At 39.4% G+C, this 16,754-nt stretch overlaps 2 protein-coding genes across 3 annotated transcripts; both read left to right on the top strand.

The window, feature by feature from the left end:
• Positions 1-1,837: 1,837 nt before the first annotated feature.
• gins4 (GINS complex subunit 4 (Sld5 homolog)) lies at positions 1,838-9,882 on the top strand. Its single transcript, XM_084729446.1, has 8 exons — positions 1,838-2,121; positions 2,254-2,340; positions 6,129-6,242; positions 6,334-6,431; positions 7,424-7,512; positions 8,885-8,975; positions 9,117-9,221; positions 9,520-9,882. Exons 1-7 carry the CDS (start codon positions 2,023-2,025, stop codon positions 9,211-9,213), a joined length of 675 nt encoding a protein of 224 aa, XP_084585572.1. The 5' UTR covers positions 1,838-2,022; the 3' UTR covers positions 9,214-9,221; positions 9,520-9,882.
• A 2,677-nt stretch (positions 9,883-12,559) lies between these two features.
• On the top strand, positions 12,560-16,458 carry ppp1r3c2b (protein phosphatase 1 regulatory subunit 3C2, duplicate b). Of its 2 annotated transcripts, XM_084728068.1 has the most exons (3): positions 12,560-13,590; positions 13,821-13,891; positions 15,418-16,458. In XM_084728068.1, exons 2-3 carry the CDS (start codon positions 13,821-13,823, stop codon positions 16,283-16,285), a joined length of 939 nt encoding a protein of 312 aa, XP_084584194.1. In that variant the 5' UTR covers positions 12,560-13,590; the 3' UTR covers positions 16,286-16,458. The 2 variants fall into 2 exon arrangements, with proteins under 2 accessions (XP_084584194.1, XP_084584192.1); XM_084728066.1 differs by lacking the exon at positions 13,821-13,891 and having other exon boundaries at positions 12,562-13,590.
• Positions 16,459-16,754: the final 296 nt, after the last annotated feature.

Here is a 16,754-nt window from a genome sequence, read left to right as displayed (position 1 = left end):
TGTTTTTGAGCACACACCTCTCTACTGGGAATAAATGTGAGCTGCGTTGTTTAATGTCTTGTTGATCTCCTTTAACAAAGTGACTGCAGCCCTCCATTCATGTTGTGGTGAGACCTAGATACAACCCTGCAGGTGCAGCACAGATTGAAGAAGCTGCCGCGCCAACTTGCGTGCAACGCTGGACATCAATGCTGTGGTATTGCCACATCGGATGTAAGATCATTACTGGTGAGAATAACAATGAATTCTGATGCAAGAGCAATGAGGAGGAAAGAGGAAGAGGAAATCAGACAAACGAGATACTGCTGCGGGCCACAATGTGGTCTGAAACAAGACAGCTGGAGCAAACGAAGCAGATGATGGTATTTCTGTTAAATTCACACTAGCTGATTAGGATACACATGGGTGAAGGAGGGACACAATAGTGCAGAGGAGACATGGCATGCTGACTTTGAGAAACTGGCTTTCATTTGATGGTGATATTTTTGTTTTCTCATTGTTTTCCCATTGTTTTGTTGTGTGTAATAAATGTTATTATTGTTAAGTGTCATCGAAGTATATACATCCTGTAGCTAATGAACACATCAAAAAATAAAGGTACAAATCATATACTTAAGTAATGCTTAAATAATGGATGACTTATGATTTAATACATGAAGAATGGGTATAATTAATTTATAATAATTATATTATATATATTATATTATATTATATTATATTATATTATATAATATAATAAAAAAAAGTGCAGCATACCCACATATCCAGTGCTGAGTTCTGATTTGTTAATAATACATTACACAAATTTAATCATATTTCAATAAAACTTTTTCATACACTGCAAAGTAATTGTATTTTCATAGTTTCAACTCCAATTAAAATTCAATAAAAATTCTATTTGGTGCGCCTTCGTAATCTGCCACTATCGTTATACTTACAAAATAGGGTATTACATGCATATTCTTGAGCAACTCTATCTTAAAATACATAATGTGTATACTCATATGCAAAGTTGTAATAGTTTTGTATTTTTCATTTGTATTTTGTCTGTGTTTTTTTCTCTCAGTTCAGTTTACTTTCACTTCCAAAGTAGGTGTCACTTCACAGTTTATTGTTTAAAAATATTTAGTTTTAGTTTAGTTTTTACGAGTTTCAGTAATAGTTTTAGCTTTTTCTATATTATAGGGGCTATTTGTCAGGGGCAAGATTTAAGAAAATTAGAATGGGTATTACAATGCAAACATAATTTGTGAAAGAAAAGTTGTGTAGACATCCCAGTCTCAATATACATATGCGGCAATGTCTCCTTATGCATTGAAAAATTTGACCAAACTGACAAAGACTTAAACTAAAGATATTTTCTGTATATTTTTAATTAATTTGGGTTAGTTTTGTAAGCACACAATATCATTTAAGTTAGTAATTTTTTTTCTCAAGTCTAGTTTTTATTTTTATTACAAGCAATTCAAATTTTTCACACATATTTTTAGTTTTTAGTTTACTGTAAGTTAAATATAATACATTTGTTTACATGTAGTGAAGTACGTTTTCACTATTTATGTGTATGCACTGATCGTCCAAATATTTTCCCTGCTCTATGACTCACAGGAAGCAATGCTTCTTGACATTGTCAATATGCAGGCCTCCTTCAGCAGGAGAATTAGAGTCTTACACCACAATGATAGAAATCTTAGCCTTAATTTCTATTTAATGAGGCATCTGACTGTATATCCCGGGTTTTGGTGGTACGCATTAGACGTAGTCTGAGAAGAACCTTACCTTACAACCCGTACGCAGGTATAAAATACCCTCGAACTTCTCGCGAGAAGAGCTCGAGTGGCGCGAATAAACAAGGGGCTTCTCCATTAAAGACGTGCTGCTTTGTGACTAGCAGTTGTTTCTTCAGTAAACTTTACCTAATAACTGTTTGAATCGCTGTGAAATTTAGCTTAAAAGTTGAACATACGGGTTGTGTTTCGGTTTAGATCCGTAGTTTGTGTGTTTACCTCGTAAAGGGAAACTATGTCGGACGCTTTCTCAGATGACGGCAGCGACATCAACCAAGATGACAGTCAGGAGGATGTTATGACCCCGGCGGAGCTAATCGCCAAACTGGAAGAAGTGAGCTGATTTTTAACAACATTATCCCATTAAGTGCCTTAAACTTACTATGGTCCCTTCATAACATGTCATCACGGTTGTGTGTGTGTGTGTGTGTGTGTGTGTGTGTGTGTGTGTGTGTGTGTGTCGCAGGCTTGGCTGAATGAGAAGTTCTCACCGGAGCTGCTGGAGAACAAGTCAGAGGTGGTGGAGTGTGTGATGGAGCAGCTGACTCACATGGTAAAACAAACGGGGAATACCTCCTGATCTGTGGGCTGTATGTTCAGATTAAACAGTCATGATACAACCTACATTTCTAAATGTCACCAGACAGCACAAACATGGTGCTGCAGCACTGCAACCAATGACTGCTTTCATCAAATATTACTCCAATAAATGTAGTAATACAACATTTAAATAACGCCAGGTGCTGCACTCAAAATGTTACTCAACACACAAAAGTATTAATAGCAAGATATAAAGTATTTAAAAGTATGTCATTGGTGTTTTACTTTCATCTGTATGTTATTACAAGAGAAATACTGATGCATTCATTATAATACGTTTATTAATATAGCACCTTTAAAACAGCAACTGCTATTTGTGAAGATGCTATATTAATAATGGAGTAGGAGTAGGCCTGCACAATTAATCAAAATATTATAGAAATTGCAATATGGCCAAGTGCAGTATCCAAATCGCAAAACCAGAACGAAGTCACATTTCTGAAAAAGGAAAAATGTGTGAGTTTGAGTATTATAGTGCTACAGTGATGTTCTTAAAGTCTTCCCCAGATAAAAGAAAACATGTTTGTTAGGTACAGACTCCAACAAATGTCACATCATCACGTTTTAATTTATCTATATATTTATTTGTTTTCCTTTAATACTTCATTTAGTATTAAAGGAATCATGAATATGCAGATAGTTTGTGCCCTCTCTACACACCTCCAGACCCCACTCCTACCCCTAAGTAGCTGCACCTGGCTTCTCATCTTTCCTTTTGCTGTCTAATCACCGTCCCCGGCTTCTCCTGTTGGCTAGGCATTGCTGCTAATGATATGTATAACACCATCCTCTTGATTAACAGGACTGGTTCCCTAGGCTTATAATGTCATATACTAGGCCTGTGCAGTATACCGGCTCGTACCAAAAACCGGTCTTTACTTTCATTATGATATTAATTTTTCATATACCACCATACCGATGAATAGCCCAAACAAAGTCTGGAACGTGCGGGGCGGGAAGGTGTTTCAGTAGGGACCCATTTCACTGCTACACGCCAACACCACAGGCGTGCTTGCTTGAGCTTGTGCACTAGGGATGTTCCTGGCGACTAATTTCCCTTTCGATTAAATGCAAATTTTATTTTAGACTAGTTGACTAGTCTAACACTAAGAAAACACTCAGAAAGCAGTTAAATTTTAGCAGACTTTAATAATTTAATGTTAAACACTGTCCGGAAAAAATACTGTGTGTATTAAGAGCCGTATGAAGCCGTTAATCACAGTCTACAATCACCAAATCATACTTTTCATGCTGCTGAAATGCACGCTAGTTTGCGCTGTGCAATACAAACCTTACACATAAATGTACAAAACATGACAACAACTCACGGTGTCACTCATGGTGTCTGCGGGTAAAGGACACAGAGCTAATGTTAGCTGCCAGCACAGACACACAGTGTGGCTAACGTTAGCAGTGCTAGCAGCAGCAGCGGCAGCTCCGCTTGCAGGTTTATGTCTGTGTATGTGCTTAATGTGGGCACGTTTCTCCAGTCAAGTGAATATATATCAGCTTATTCTGTCACGGTCTACATTCATCTGTCCGACTTTGCTGATATAAACATCCGTCGGTTGCAAGGGCGATCGGGGCATACGCGCTGGGCGAGAGGGGCTGCCGTCTGACAGTGCCGCAGCCCCGACTAGTGGCGTGCGGCTTCATAAAGGCAACAGATAACCGGCATCATGCATGATTGATAAATATTTTATTTTTAAATATTTTAAACTACTAATATTTCTGCTGCCCACTAGTGTGGGTGGGGACATTTAATCATATAGTCATGCAGTTTGTGCAGTTTTATAAGTGGTTTGCAACTTGTGGCAGCCTCTCTACAGTTATTCTGGTGAAGTTCTTTGTATCGTGGTTTTTGACACATATGCCTCCCTCTTAGAGAGTCTTCTTGATGTGGCTGACAGTTGAAAAGGGGTTTTTCTTCACAAGGGAAAAGATACTCCCGCCATCCACCTGTGGGAGGTATACCAGGCCGTGTTTCATTGCTCAGATCAGAATGTACCAAATAGTTTGGAAAAAACGAATGTTTCTGCAACTTCTTTGATTGATTGTTTTCCTAAATGGCATTGTCGCCTCTTCAGGCCTCATTCATACCAGAAACAAATTCCAAATGAAAATGTGACATGGTCAACTCAAGGCCTTTTATCAGCCAATTTCTGCATGACCTAGAGTCAGGAGCAGTTGAGTATGGTAAACTTTATTGTTCCTAAGGAGAAACTTACTTTACGTAAAATCATTGCAAAGACATACTAATCGTTTGACATGATGCTAGACTTTTGCATGACATGAAAACATCTTAAAACATAAGGAGACATTTGACATTGACAACGCGGCTTCTTAAAGCACTCGGAAGAATCAAAATGCTCTTGAATCTGCTGCACATTGTTCTGTTGCACTAAGATTTACCATTAGATTTTTGCAGCTTGATGGAGGCTGCAACAAATGATAGTTTCAGGTGGTTTGGCTTGCACTTTGGCATGCAGAGTCTTCTTCCTGATGGCAATGGTATGTTTAGTGTCTGCAGTAATTTCTCTCGGTTGTTTCATCCCCTAATGATGGAATAACACACACCTATCCAAAAACGGGTGGACTATAACTATAAATGTCTGTAATTCTTACACTGTTCATCCAATTTGGATGTAGATACCCTGAAATTAAGGCTGAAACTGTACATCTGGAGCACATACTAATGGTTTCATTTGAAATATGATATGGTGGTGTACAGAGCCTAAAAACCAAAATGGTGCTGCCCAAATACTTATTCATTTTATACTAAAATGTTGCTGACTGTATAATTAAATGTGTAATTTGGAATATATATATATATACACACTGTAAAAATATCACATCTCTGTGGAAATATTTCTGTACTAGATGGTTTGCTTTGCCATGCTGGCTAGAAAACGAAGCCAACAATGATGTGCAGAAAAGTGCAGTTCCTCAAATGGCCACTTGAGCCTGGCTCTAATTGTGAGTTAATCCCCACAGACCCCAAGGCATGGCTGCTTTGAAGCAGAAAGCAAGATTGCTGGCAGAAATCTAGCCATTTTTAATCAGTCAAACTATATTTGCATAGCACCTTTCACACAGGATAGTGCAATTCAAAGTGCTTAACAGATGACTGGCTCACTGACAATAAGAACACATGAAAGACTGTAACAGAGTGAAATTAAAACTGTATAATATATTTCAAACGGAGAGTAAAAACAGAGTAAAACTGTTGACAATGGCATACAATAAAATAGATTTAAAAGCAATATTAATTGTTTATAGTCAAATAAAACCTAGATTAATACCTCGATAAAATAGAGTAAAAAAAAGAAAAAAACAATAAAAACAAAACAATGCTGATAATAAAAAAAAAAAAGTTTAATAAAACAGAGTAAAATTAAATAAAATTGATAAAATAAAAATATGATTAATGTCTATAATCCATCTTCTAAATCATCTTTTCCTCCAAAATCTAATCAAGAAGAGCTTTCTGGCAGAAAGCCTTGAAGGCTAAGCAAGTTTCCTCACATTTCTGCTGTTGGAATCCCAACACCTGATCCAGCTGTGGAGACAGAGGTGGATCTATGTACCTACATCCTCATTTATTCAAATTATCACATAACTTAATTAGTGTAAAATGAATGGATTCTAATAACGCAGTCATATTCTAAGATATTCCCAAGCTGCTGTTTATCTCTCATTGTGAGTCACCCTGAATAAAAGACCTGACCTTTCCGCCAACAGGAAGAAAACCTACAGCGGGTGAAGAAAGGTGACGCGAAGGCCAGCATCCACCGCATGGAAATAGACAGGATTCGCTTTGTGCTCAGCAGCTACCTGCGCTCTCGTCTGCAGAAGGTCGGTTCAGGTCAGCGGTACGGTGTGAGAAATAAAAACATCATCTCAGTCAATGCCTGCTGACAAAATTGTCTGATCTTTGTGTGTCTAGATTGAGAAGTTTTTCCCTCATGTACTGGAGAGAGAAAAGTCTCGAGGGGAGGGAGATCCGTCACTGCTCTCACCCGAGGAGTTTGCCTTTGCCAAAGAGTGAGTATAGAGTGTTTTCACGGCGCGTCATCAGTCCTGAGGTCAGCCATGTTGGCAGTACTGACCAGAGGAAACACATCTGAAGTCGCCACTGTTCCTGATTATTTGCTGCCTTCAAATGCGCTTGCATTTATTGCGTTCACCAGAAGAGTTCATATGAACGCCCCTCTTGTGGTATTCACAACCTCTTAGGTGGGAATTTTCTCAAAGCTCCAGTTCACAAGTGTGATACAAGACTTCCCACCACTTCACAAGTAACATTTGAAGGCAGCATTTTTTGCACAAAATGGTCAACTTTTGCTCAACCAAATATAGACTCATAATAACCCATTTTTTTCATTAATTGGTGAATTGGTTTAAGAGGGACAATTTAATGGTTTATGTGTTTATGACAGATCAGTATTTTGATCCAAAAAATTAAGACTCAAAATCCTAAAAGTCTTAGATAATTTCTTAAATGTCCAAAATGTAAAGATCAGTTGATTGCCTAACTTGGCTTTCACAATACAGATCATTGATGAGCTGATACTGAGCCTCTCTCACCATCCACACACCATCTGGTTGTAGTCTTCCAAACATTTGGAACGTTTAAGGTCCTCAGCTGTGTGTGGGCTCGGTGAAAAACGAGGTAGTTCAGTATGTCAGGATAGCAAATAAAAAGCAAAAGTGTCATTCCAGCACGAAGGAGCCAGCTCGTGTGGATCTTAACCACCTATTAACCTCAGTTTCTCAAAATGTCACAGCCTTTCCTGCTGACCAGTTTCTTCTCTGTAAGTTTTAGCAGCCTCCACACATTTTCCTGAACTTTTGGTAGTTTAGACGGCTTGAATTGAGTATTAAGCTTGTAATCCATTCTGCTTTTTACATCCCAGTATGTCTAAAATGGCTGCACATCTGGGTTACTGATCAAACTTTTGATGTCAACTCTTAGAATACGGACAGAGTTGTTTCAGCTACTGATGTTTTTTGTAACGTGTTCGTGTGACACACAGGTACTACGCCAACACAGAAACCTACCTGAAGGCTGTGGCACTGAAGCGCATGCCCCCCAACCTGCAGACAGTCGACATGCTCAAAGCAGGTAAAATCTCTTTTTTTATTGTCTTTTTTTTTTACCTCACAGGCTGTCTTTTACTTTATTTGTTCAGTTTTAATAATAGTAATACCATTTATCTATACAGCACCTTTCATACAAGGGGTGTAGCTCAAAGTCCTTAACAATAAAAAAAACTGAAAAAAGAAGACTGGTTGCTGAGAAATGAAACAGCCAAATTTAAAGACGTGCAAATACGGCACGATAAAACCAAGCGATCAAATGAATAACAAATAAAGAGGCAACATAAAGCAACAGCCGGAAGGTGCCAAGAACAGCTAGCTGCTGAATAAATATTTTCTTTGTATTTGTTTAAAAATCTTCACAGCCCTTACATTCCTCATAGCTTTGAGTATTTCATAGGTTCATCAGGTTTACAAACTTAAGCCATTTTCATAATAGGTCACCTTTATGATTTGTGCTGATCCGATGCATCAGGAAGAAAACAGGACAAACATGAGTTTGTAAAGAATTTCTCGCTAGTTTTTACATTAAGTGGCCTATCCTTCATTCAACATGTTGAATATGATAAACAGTGGACCAGATAAGTTAACAAAGCACCTGGATGTTTTGTTTGCTTGCTGTCACTAAGTATTAATAATAATCTTAAGGTTTGTTTTCTGTAATTTGAGTATTCTCTTCTAGTAGTCAATATTAAATTTGTGGCAGCAATTAAATGCAGTTGTGCTGCAGGGATGAACAGGCTAAGATGAGCATTTTCACATTTTAAATGATCATGGCCAAAAAAACCCGCAAATTTTGATCTAATAATAAAGTGATAATAATGCTGTCTATGCTCTACTGTCATCTGTAAAACTCAGTTTTGACTTTCTTTCACTGCATCTTGTAATTCTGTTATTTGGTGCTCAGCATCAGAGTAATCCTACAAGGTGCCAAAAATAAGCATTTTGTAGTTTATTCTTAAAAAACAATCTGTGGGGAGCATATCATCTGGACCCTGCTAGTGGCTCTGTGTTTTTATCTGCTCATGCCTCCTTCTCGTTTTTTTTCACCCTTGAACAGTTTGCATGCCTGTGCATAGTTTAAAAAACAGTCTGAACAGTTTTCTTATTTGTGTGATAATTTGTATACTAAAAAATACTCCTATTTTGTAATCCTACAAAATACTGGGAGGCCGTGCAGATTAGCTAAAACTTGTGTGATATTCTCTCTGTCTCTTTCTTGCTTTAGTTCAAAGCGTGGCAGCAGAGTTCAGAACTGATTGCAGTTTATCAATGGTCCTCATGGATGATCCATGCCTGAAATACTGCTATTAGCATGCGCTGGCAGATGGTGGCATTTGCTGTGACATTTTCACTGACCGTCAGACTAAATCCTGCGTGTTGTAATGTAATCCCAGTGCCCGAGCCCTGCTTGGACTCCTTTGTGTTTCTGCGGGTGAAGGAGAGACAGGAAAACATCTTGGTTGAGCCTGAAACAGACGATCAGAGGTATGTTTCATCCAAATTTTACTTGAATTGTTACTCTCAGGCCCCACTAGGTGGCAGTATTACCTTTCTACAGTCACTACTGTTATATTTTCCTGCATAGAAACAACTGATATTATCTCTACTTTTGGCTCTTCTTTACAGAGAGTATGTTGTGGATCTTGATGAGGGCTCTCAGCATCTAATGCGCTATCGAACTATAGCACCACTTGTCTCAAGTGGAGCTGTGCAGTTAATCTGAGTGCTGAGGTAAGTAACAATGAGTTCAACTGTGTCATCTTTCTAATTAACTCAGTACTGCCCTCACACCCTCTTGGTACAGACATCTGCTAATTCATTTCTGCAGATCTTACATAAGCAACCACTTTGCAGTGACATCTGGATTTATTTTTAGCTCTCACTTTTTTTTGCATTTGTGTTTATTGTGTCTTAGTAACAGCTTACGGAAGGAAAAGTGTCTCTTTTAAGAACAATCATGTGTTTACAATAAGGCAGACTTGTCATTTCACTGAACTGCAGTTAACAAAAAGTTATTTTTATGTTACAGATCTGTCTGTTGATGTGGATGTTTTTGGCTCCAGAAGGTCAGAAAATGAGCAGTGCTTCATTTTTGCACCAAACCTGCAGAGATTACATCTGGAAGGCACCCATCTTTCTCACGCTCGTCAGGATTAAGGACTAATTTGTGGGAAGCAAACACAAACATTCGCTTCACCATGTCTGCAAGTAATTCCTGATTTTGTGAGACGGGCTTGCTGACGAATGAACTCTATTCGCCAAAGCAGCTTTTGCAATGCCGTGGTGTTATTTTTGTCTCTTTTTAATCATGTCAGAACATAAGTTTGGTTACATAATGTATTCTGGGGTGTTGGTGTCTGTGAGACTTGTAAATAAAAATCTAGTTACTTTATCCAGATGACTCACATTATTGGCCTTTTTCCTCCGCTGCTCATAACAAGATGCATCAGATGACCCGAAGGTGAAATTTCATCAGTTCACTTGGCATCACAATGCTTACCATCCCAAAGTGCACATCCTAATGTGGGTGTGTGTTTGAGAGAACATTGTTTCGTGTGGTCGGCTCGTTTAAATGTCATTCACACTTAAATGAACATGCATTACTGTCATTATAAATAACAGGAATCCTGTTAAAGGGATAGTTTGGATTTTTTGATGAGTGTTACCTGCAGTAGAAGGCGGTTGGCACGCCTCCAATTTGGAGCAACAGAGAGGAAATACTATTAAACATCAGTTTACACTATATATCGAATATTTTCACCACTTTATTTTGCAGTCAGGCAATCTTTTCCAGCAGCAAACTGCTGTTATATAAACCCAACATTGCTCTTTCTGAAGCAACCAGACCCCTTTGGCAAAAACAGCAAGTTGCCTGGCAGAACTCAGAAGTTACTGGTCTACTGCTGCCTGGATCGGTTTGTTTGTTTGTGTGATAGTGTGACTTTGTTGTTATAAAGTATAGTCACACGATGATACAGAAAAAAAAGTGATCAAAACTGTGTTGACCAGTAACTCCAGTGATCTACAAGGTAAATTTATCCCGTTTTGCGCTGCACAAAACACACACTAACATGTGGCTTTTGTCATCAGTGGGAAAGGATACAATCCATATTTATTCCTGAGTCAAATCTCTCTGCTGTAGTCTGCTCTTTTTTCATGAAAGTGTGTAGCTTGGTTTGACTCGCTTCAACTTGGTGTGTCAGCCCAGCTCAGCTGAGTTTGTTTGTTTCTGCTTGAAGGTGTGTATTTAACAGGTGAAGCACTCGTATTTAGTCTAGTGGCTGAATGGTTTATGAACATTTTACTTCCCATAAATTTTTCACAATGAAAGTGCCCTGTTATTTTGTTACCTATAAGCTTTTACTATGAAGCTGCAAAATCAGTAACTGTTGGTTTTTCGTCGGCAGTAAAAAAATTAAAATGGTAAAATAAGGCAAACATGAAAGTACAAACAGCAACACAGGAGAGAAGCTAAACTTCACACCACAGAGATTCAGTCAGAAGCTACAGAAGTATTGGGAGCTGAAGTGAGGCTTTTAAAAACCTCTTTCTCAGTTTTCCTGCACACAAGGAAAAAAAAGGGGAAGGCAAAAGGGTCTGCGGGCAATTTTTAGTGTTATCACCTGTGTTTTTTTTAAAAAGAAAATGTTACTGTTTGCAAAAGGAGTCTGGTGGCTTTGGAGAGAGCGATATGTGGCTTATAAAGCAGATTTCCTATTGGAATATATTCTCATTATAGTGTACACTACATCAAACTGCGGGTGTGCTGATGAGCATCTACTGCAGCTAATACACTGAGTATGGATAAAAACCTTACACAACCCCACTTCAGTCCAACTTATCTTCACCTCGGCTACCAAAGCCAGAGTTGTGTATTATGTCTGCTTCATGAATTTAAAAGTTTCTTTTTGGGTGCGTTTTTATTTTTACCCTTTATGGAACATTGTCTTCCCTGAGATGTAATTGTTATAACAGCATTGTTATATAAGCGTTTCAGAGGGAGCAATCAGTGCTTATTGTTTGCCCTCACACAAATTGCCCAGTAATTGGAACTAATAAGGGACTGAGGGAGAATGGGCTTCACAAAACTGAAGCACGTGTCAGTTGACTGTCATCTTTTGAACGGCACCGCTGATCCAGCTAATATGGAGTCTTATAATCAATTCAGTGTTATTAGGAGATTAGGAGTAATACTGTTAGTTGGTGAGACACCTGATAACACAGAGAAGCATCTATGAAACATGAACACTGTAATTCACAACTCCACTTCCAAAAAGTTGGGTGAAATAGACCAGTTTAAGAATATTTCTCCACACAAAACTGCAAGGAATTTAGGGATTTCACTATCTACAATCCATAGTATCGTTAAAAGATTCTGAGAAATCTCTGCACGTAAGGGCCAAGGCCGAAAACCAATATTGAATGCACTGCATTTTAGAAAACAACAACAACAACAAAAAACACAGTTTTTGCTGCATTTACAAATACAAGTTAAGACTACCATGCAATGAGAAAGCCATGGATCAACAACATCTAGAAATTTTGCAGACTTCACTGGGCTCCAGCTCATCAGAGATGGACTGACAGGAAGTGGAAAAGTGTGTTGTGGTAGTTTTTGAAAGGCACGTACAAGTTTTGGAGCAACATCTGCTGCCTGTTGACAAGACACATCTGTATACGTTACAACGGTGTGGCTTTTCAGTGAAAGAGTTCAGGTACTTGACTGACCTGCCTGCGGTCCAGACCTGTCTCCTGTTAAAAATGTGCATTATTAAATGCAAAATTTGACAACAGAGACTCCAGACTGTTGAGCACTTAAAGTCATATATAAAGCAAGAATGAGAAAGATTTTCACTTCCAAAAGTTAAACGATTAGTGTCTTCAGTTCACAAACACTTACTGATTGTTATTAAAAGAAATCATTAGAAATCATTGGATTCTGTTTTTGGAAATTGAAAGCAGGGGTGTTTTAGACCATTTAAGAAGAATAAAAATATTGAAATGATAGAATAGTTATGAAAACATTTGTTTTATTATTTGTTAAATACAGCATCTAATGTCACTGTTTTTACTGCAGTCAATGTCAGAAATAGTCAAAACTTGCCCAGTACAACCCCTGCGAGGCCTTCAGTCGTCAGAATGTCCTTAAGTTTGGTGTCCAAATACATCGCAGTAATTCTGGGACTTCCATGTTTGGTACACCTTTCATGTTACTCAATATGAACACACGTCGTACTTGGATTGAATCTTGAATAGCTGCTGAGAGTCGTTTGTAATCCGGCCCCCTCCTCGGCGTCACACATGCTGACGGACTGTGGGGCAGCCATCCCTCTTAGGACCGGAGCCAGCTAACAGAGCTGGATCGCGGCCCAGGCCTTTAGTGGGATCTGTGTCCATTGACAGGTCTGAGAATAGAGCCCGGGATGACTGGAATAGTTTCCACAATGCAGAGTAGAGTTACATACAGTAGACCTGCACGTACTGAATCGCCACATCAGCACTGGACAAAACAGTTCTGAGGTGACCACACAGAAACCTTTGACACACATCTTAACAGCTAACACAGTGGTGTAATAATAACATGTTTCTTTTTACTGACACCAGATCATATATGGAATTAAGTTGTGTAAAACTAGTTCAATATAAGGAATGTTGCTGTAAACAATCTGAGACTGACAATTCATACAGGTTTAAAACAACAGAAGAATACAAAACCACAAGAGTGAAGCTGATTGGCCGGAAGAGTAGGAAGGGTGGAGTATACAACATGACATGTTAACTAAGGTAATATAAATAGGATCCTGGGCTACATTCTCCTGCGGGCAAAGGAATGACTGAGACTTCATACGACAACTTGCTGCTCATGGGAGTGTGTAAGTAACATTTTAAAAAACATTTCAGACTCTAATAGGTTCTTTTGAGATTAAAATTGCAGAATTGCACATAAAGGGAGACTTTTAATGTATAACAATAAAGATTTTGCAATCAAAATACTGTCCGACTCAAAATTTGTATGCTGTTTTCCAGAGCTCCAACCACAAATTGAGGATAATCGTCACATCACTGAATACCAAGCTGCCAGTATGATGTCCGATACAGCGTAAGTACTTTATGCAAACTAGGTGTGTGGTGATTCTGCTGCTGTGGGGTGCATTATCTCGCATCACTTCTTCAATCTGAATTGTAATTATTGTCACTTTTTCGGTATCATGTTGACCTTAATCTTGTCATAAATTCCTTAAAGGGATATTTTGCATCATTTGAAGTGGGGTTGTTTGAGGTACTTATCCATAGTCAATGAGTGAGTCATGAGTGTATTATCTACACTAGATGGTGGTCGGCACGGCCCCCAGCTTGGAGAAGCAGCAGGACTACCGGAGTAAGAAGCTACTATGGACAGGGTCAGGAGCAAAACCTTTTGTTGGACACCTAAACAAATAACACCAGTTTAAGTGTACATTGTATTTACAATATTTACAACCCTTCAGCATGCTGTCAGATCTTTTTCCCACAGAAAACTGCTGTTATGTGTTATTTATTTCTATTAATCCCTTAAGTCAAGACGGCAACACAAGCAGTTTCACATAAAAGACAGTTTCACGGGTTAGGAAAGATAGAGTGCACAAAAAACAGAACAGAATCGTGTAAAGCAGCAACATGTTTCCCTCAGGGCAGTTTGTAAAATACCTTTAAGAGTATTTAAAGAAGGGAGTGCTTCAAAAGAAATGGTATTTTGCAATTCATTCCATGCCCAGCATGCATAAAAAGAGGAAAGCAATTTTACCAAGCTCTGAATTCAACCAGGGGACATTTAGAAGGATCTGACTTGTAGATCTGCTGCTATAGTTGTTGGTATGAGAGGATAAAAGATTGGATATATACTGTTGAGTATATATCCAAACAGTGTCTTGACAACAAACAGCAGCATGTGTGTTTTTCTCCTCTAGTCTAGAGATCGTCCTGGAGAGTCATATAAAATGCAGTGGTGGATGTGTGTCTTGTTACTAAACATAATGCAGTGTGATTTGCAGAATCCAGTTTTTTTGGGTAGGGTTGAATTAGCATGTATGTAAATCACATCACCACAATCTAAAACAGATAAAAGCAAATGTGCACACTGAAAGCCAACTTTTCCTGAAGCCATATGCCTTGGTATTTGTAGGAAGTGACTATCTACCTATCTACCTTCTAATGTCAGAGTAACAGCAGTTTTATCATTGGAAAAAGCTGTCTGACAGGAAAGTAAAGCTGTGAAAATATTCTAAATATAGTGTACACTTAAACTGACTAATTTTTTTAGGTGGATAAAAAATTTCATGCTGCTGACCCTGTCCACAGCAGAACATTACGTAGCTTCCTACACTGGTGCTCCTACTGCTTCTCCAAACTGGGGGTGAGCTTTACTGTCGGTAGTACACTAAACAATAAGGATTGCCTAGGGGCAGGTAAAATGGCTTGTTGGGCAAGTAAATCTGCCAACTCACTTGCCCGGTATTTAACCTCAGTGGGCTTGTTAACACCTTGACTCATGGACCCACCCCTCCATCAAGTGAACCGTTAGGGTCATCTGAGGAAAGGTGTGAGCGGGAGTCGTTAAGGTCACTTGTGAGTCACTGACTCACCCTGCCAGCATGTGAGTCGTCAGGGTCACATGAGGGTAGATGGTGTTAATCTGCATAGGGAGTCATAGACCTCCTCCTCTGTTGAGGGATGGTCGTCCCAAACAATTTCTGGCCCTATTGGGCAAGTGAAAACAATGGATAAGTACCTCATGCAGCCCCACTTCAAAAAAATCCAAACTAACCCTTTAATGTTGTGATGTAATTCTTAATAATGCACCTCACAACCTAAATACACCACGATTATAGTATGTAGATAAATTGAATCCCACTTCTCTTTATTGACATCACTGTTTATCTCTCGAAAGTGTCCTGCCTGTGGTTGGCATCAGATCAACGGCCCAGTCAGCAAGTCTTGCAGAGATCGCTGTCAGACTGTGCTTGAACCAACGTAAACAACTATGTCCTCACGTGTGGGTTCCCATACTGAAGCCACAGCGTCCTTGCATCCGTCCTCAAGTTACAGACCACCTCCCCTCTGACATCTTGAGTCAAGCCTTTCTGACCCACCCTGTCCCTTTTTTCCTGGATGACTTTGACGACGACGACGACATTCTGCTCCCGATCAAGAACAAACACGTAGTTTTCGCTGACTCACAGGGATTGTCTCTGACGGCCGTGCGGATGTTTTCTGATGAAGAGGAGCAGTCTGACCTCGACCTTTTGCCATCGCTGCAGGATTTGGGAAGCATGACAGAGGACGGCTACAGCTGCACCGTCAGCACCTGCTGCCCGGGAACGCAGCTCAAACTGGGCTTCCCGCAGCCCTCTGCAGATTTCCAGGCTTTCCGTGCCAAGCTGGCAAAGAGCATGGTTATCTTGGAGAACTGCAGTGTTAATGAACAGGTGCTCAAAGGCACCGTCAGAGTCAAGAACATCAGCTTCCAGAAGGATGTGCGTGTGCGCGTCACCTTTGACTCGTGGCAGAGCTACAGAGACGTGCCCTGCACGTACCTGCAGAAACGCTTCGGAGGACCTCAGACAGACATCTTTGAGTTTGACATCCCTGTTCCTAAAGTGCTCGACGCCAAAAGGAAGATAGAATTCTGCTTAATGTATTTACCAGGAGGGCAGAGCGAGCCTTTCTGGGACAATAATGATGGACAGAATTACAGCATTGCTGTGAGTGTGAGCTCACATCTCTGTCACGGCAAGAATCTAAGTGAAAGGGCATGACTTACCCAACCTGGACATGATCCCTATTTTTGTCACACATAATATATTAGTCCTGGGTAAAGATAAAGTCAGTATTTTTTTATTACATTTGCATTGTTTTCACTCTGAAGTGGTGCTTTCTTCATAAATGTTTAAACATCTCAATAACTTCTTTGTATAAAAAAAAGTTTTTTTTTTAACAGGTCGCATTCAGTTTCAGTCTCTTTTGTCATGTCCTACCATTGACATATATTGAAATGGACAATGTGACAGCTCCCAAATGTGAAGCCAAAACACTGTGATTGCCCCCTGGTGGCTGACTGCAGTATAGGTCATAAACTCCCACCATGTTACTAGAAACGACATGGGCCAAATCACGAACATCGGCTGAAACTCTGCTGGTGGAATCACAAGCGCTATATAGAACGGCACTGATGAGCTCCGACTGACGTGGTGCAGCGGTAACACGATGCAGCCGTGTTGGGTGGAA

This window comes from Lutjanus erythropterus, chromosome 10, assembly GCF_056507025.1.
Source record: "Lutjanus erythropterus isolate fLutEry1 chromosome 10, fLutEry1.hap2, whole genome shotgun sequence".
In the NCBI taxonomy this organism is placed as follows: domain Eukaryota; kingdom Metazoa; phylum Chordata; class Actinopteri; order Lutjaniformes; family Lutjanidae; genus Lutjanus; species Lutjanus erythropterus.
The sequence above is the reverse complement of the archived record's forward strand: the minus strand, read 5'-3'. Positions and strand labels throughout refer to the sequence as shown.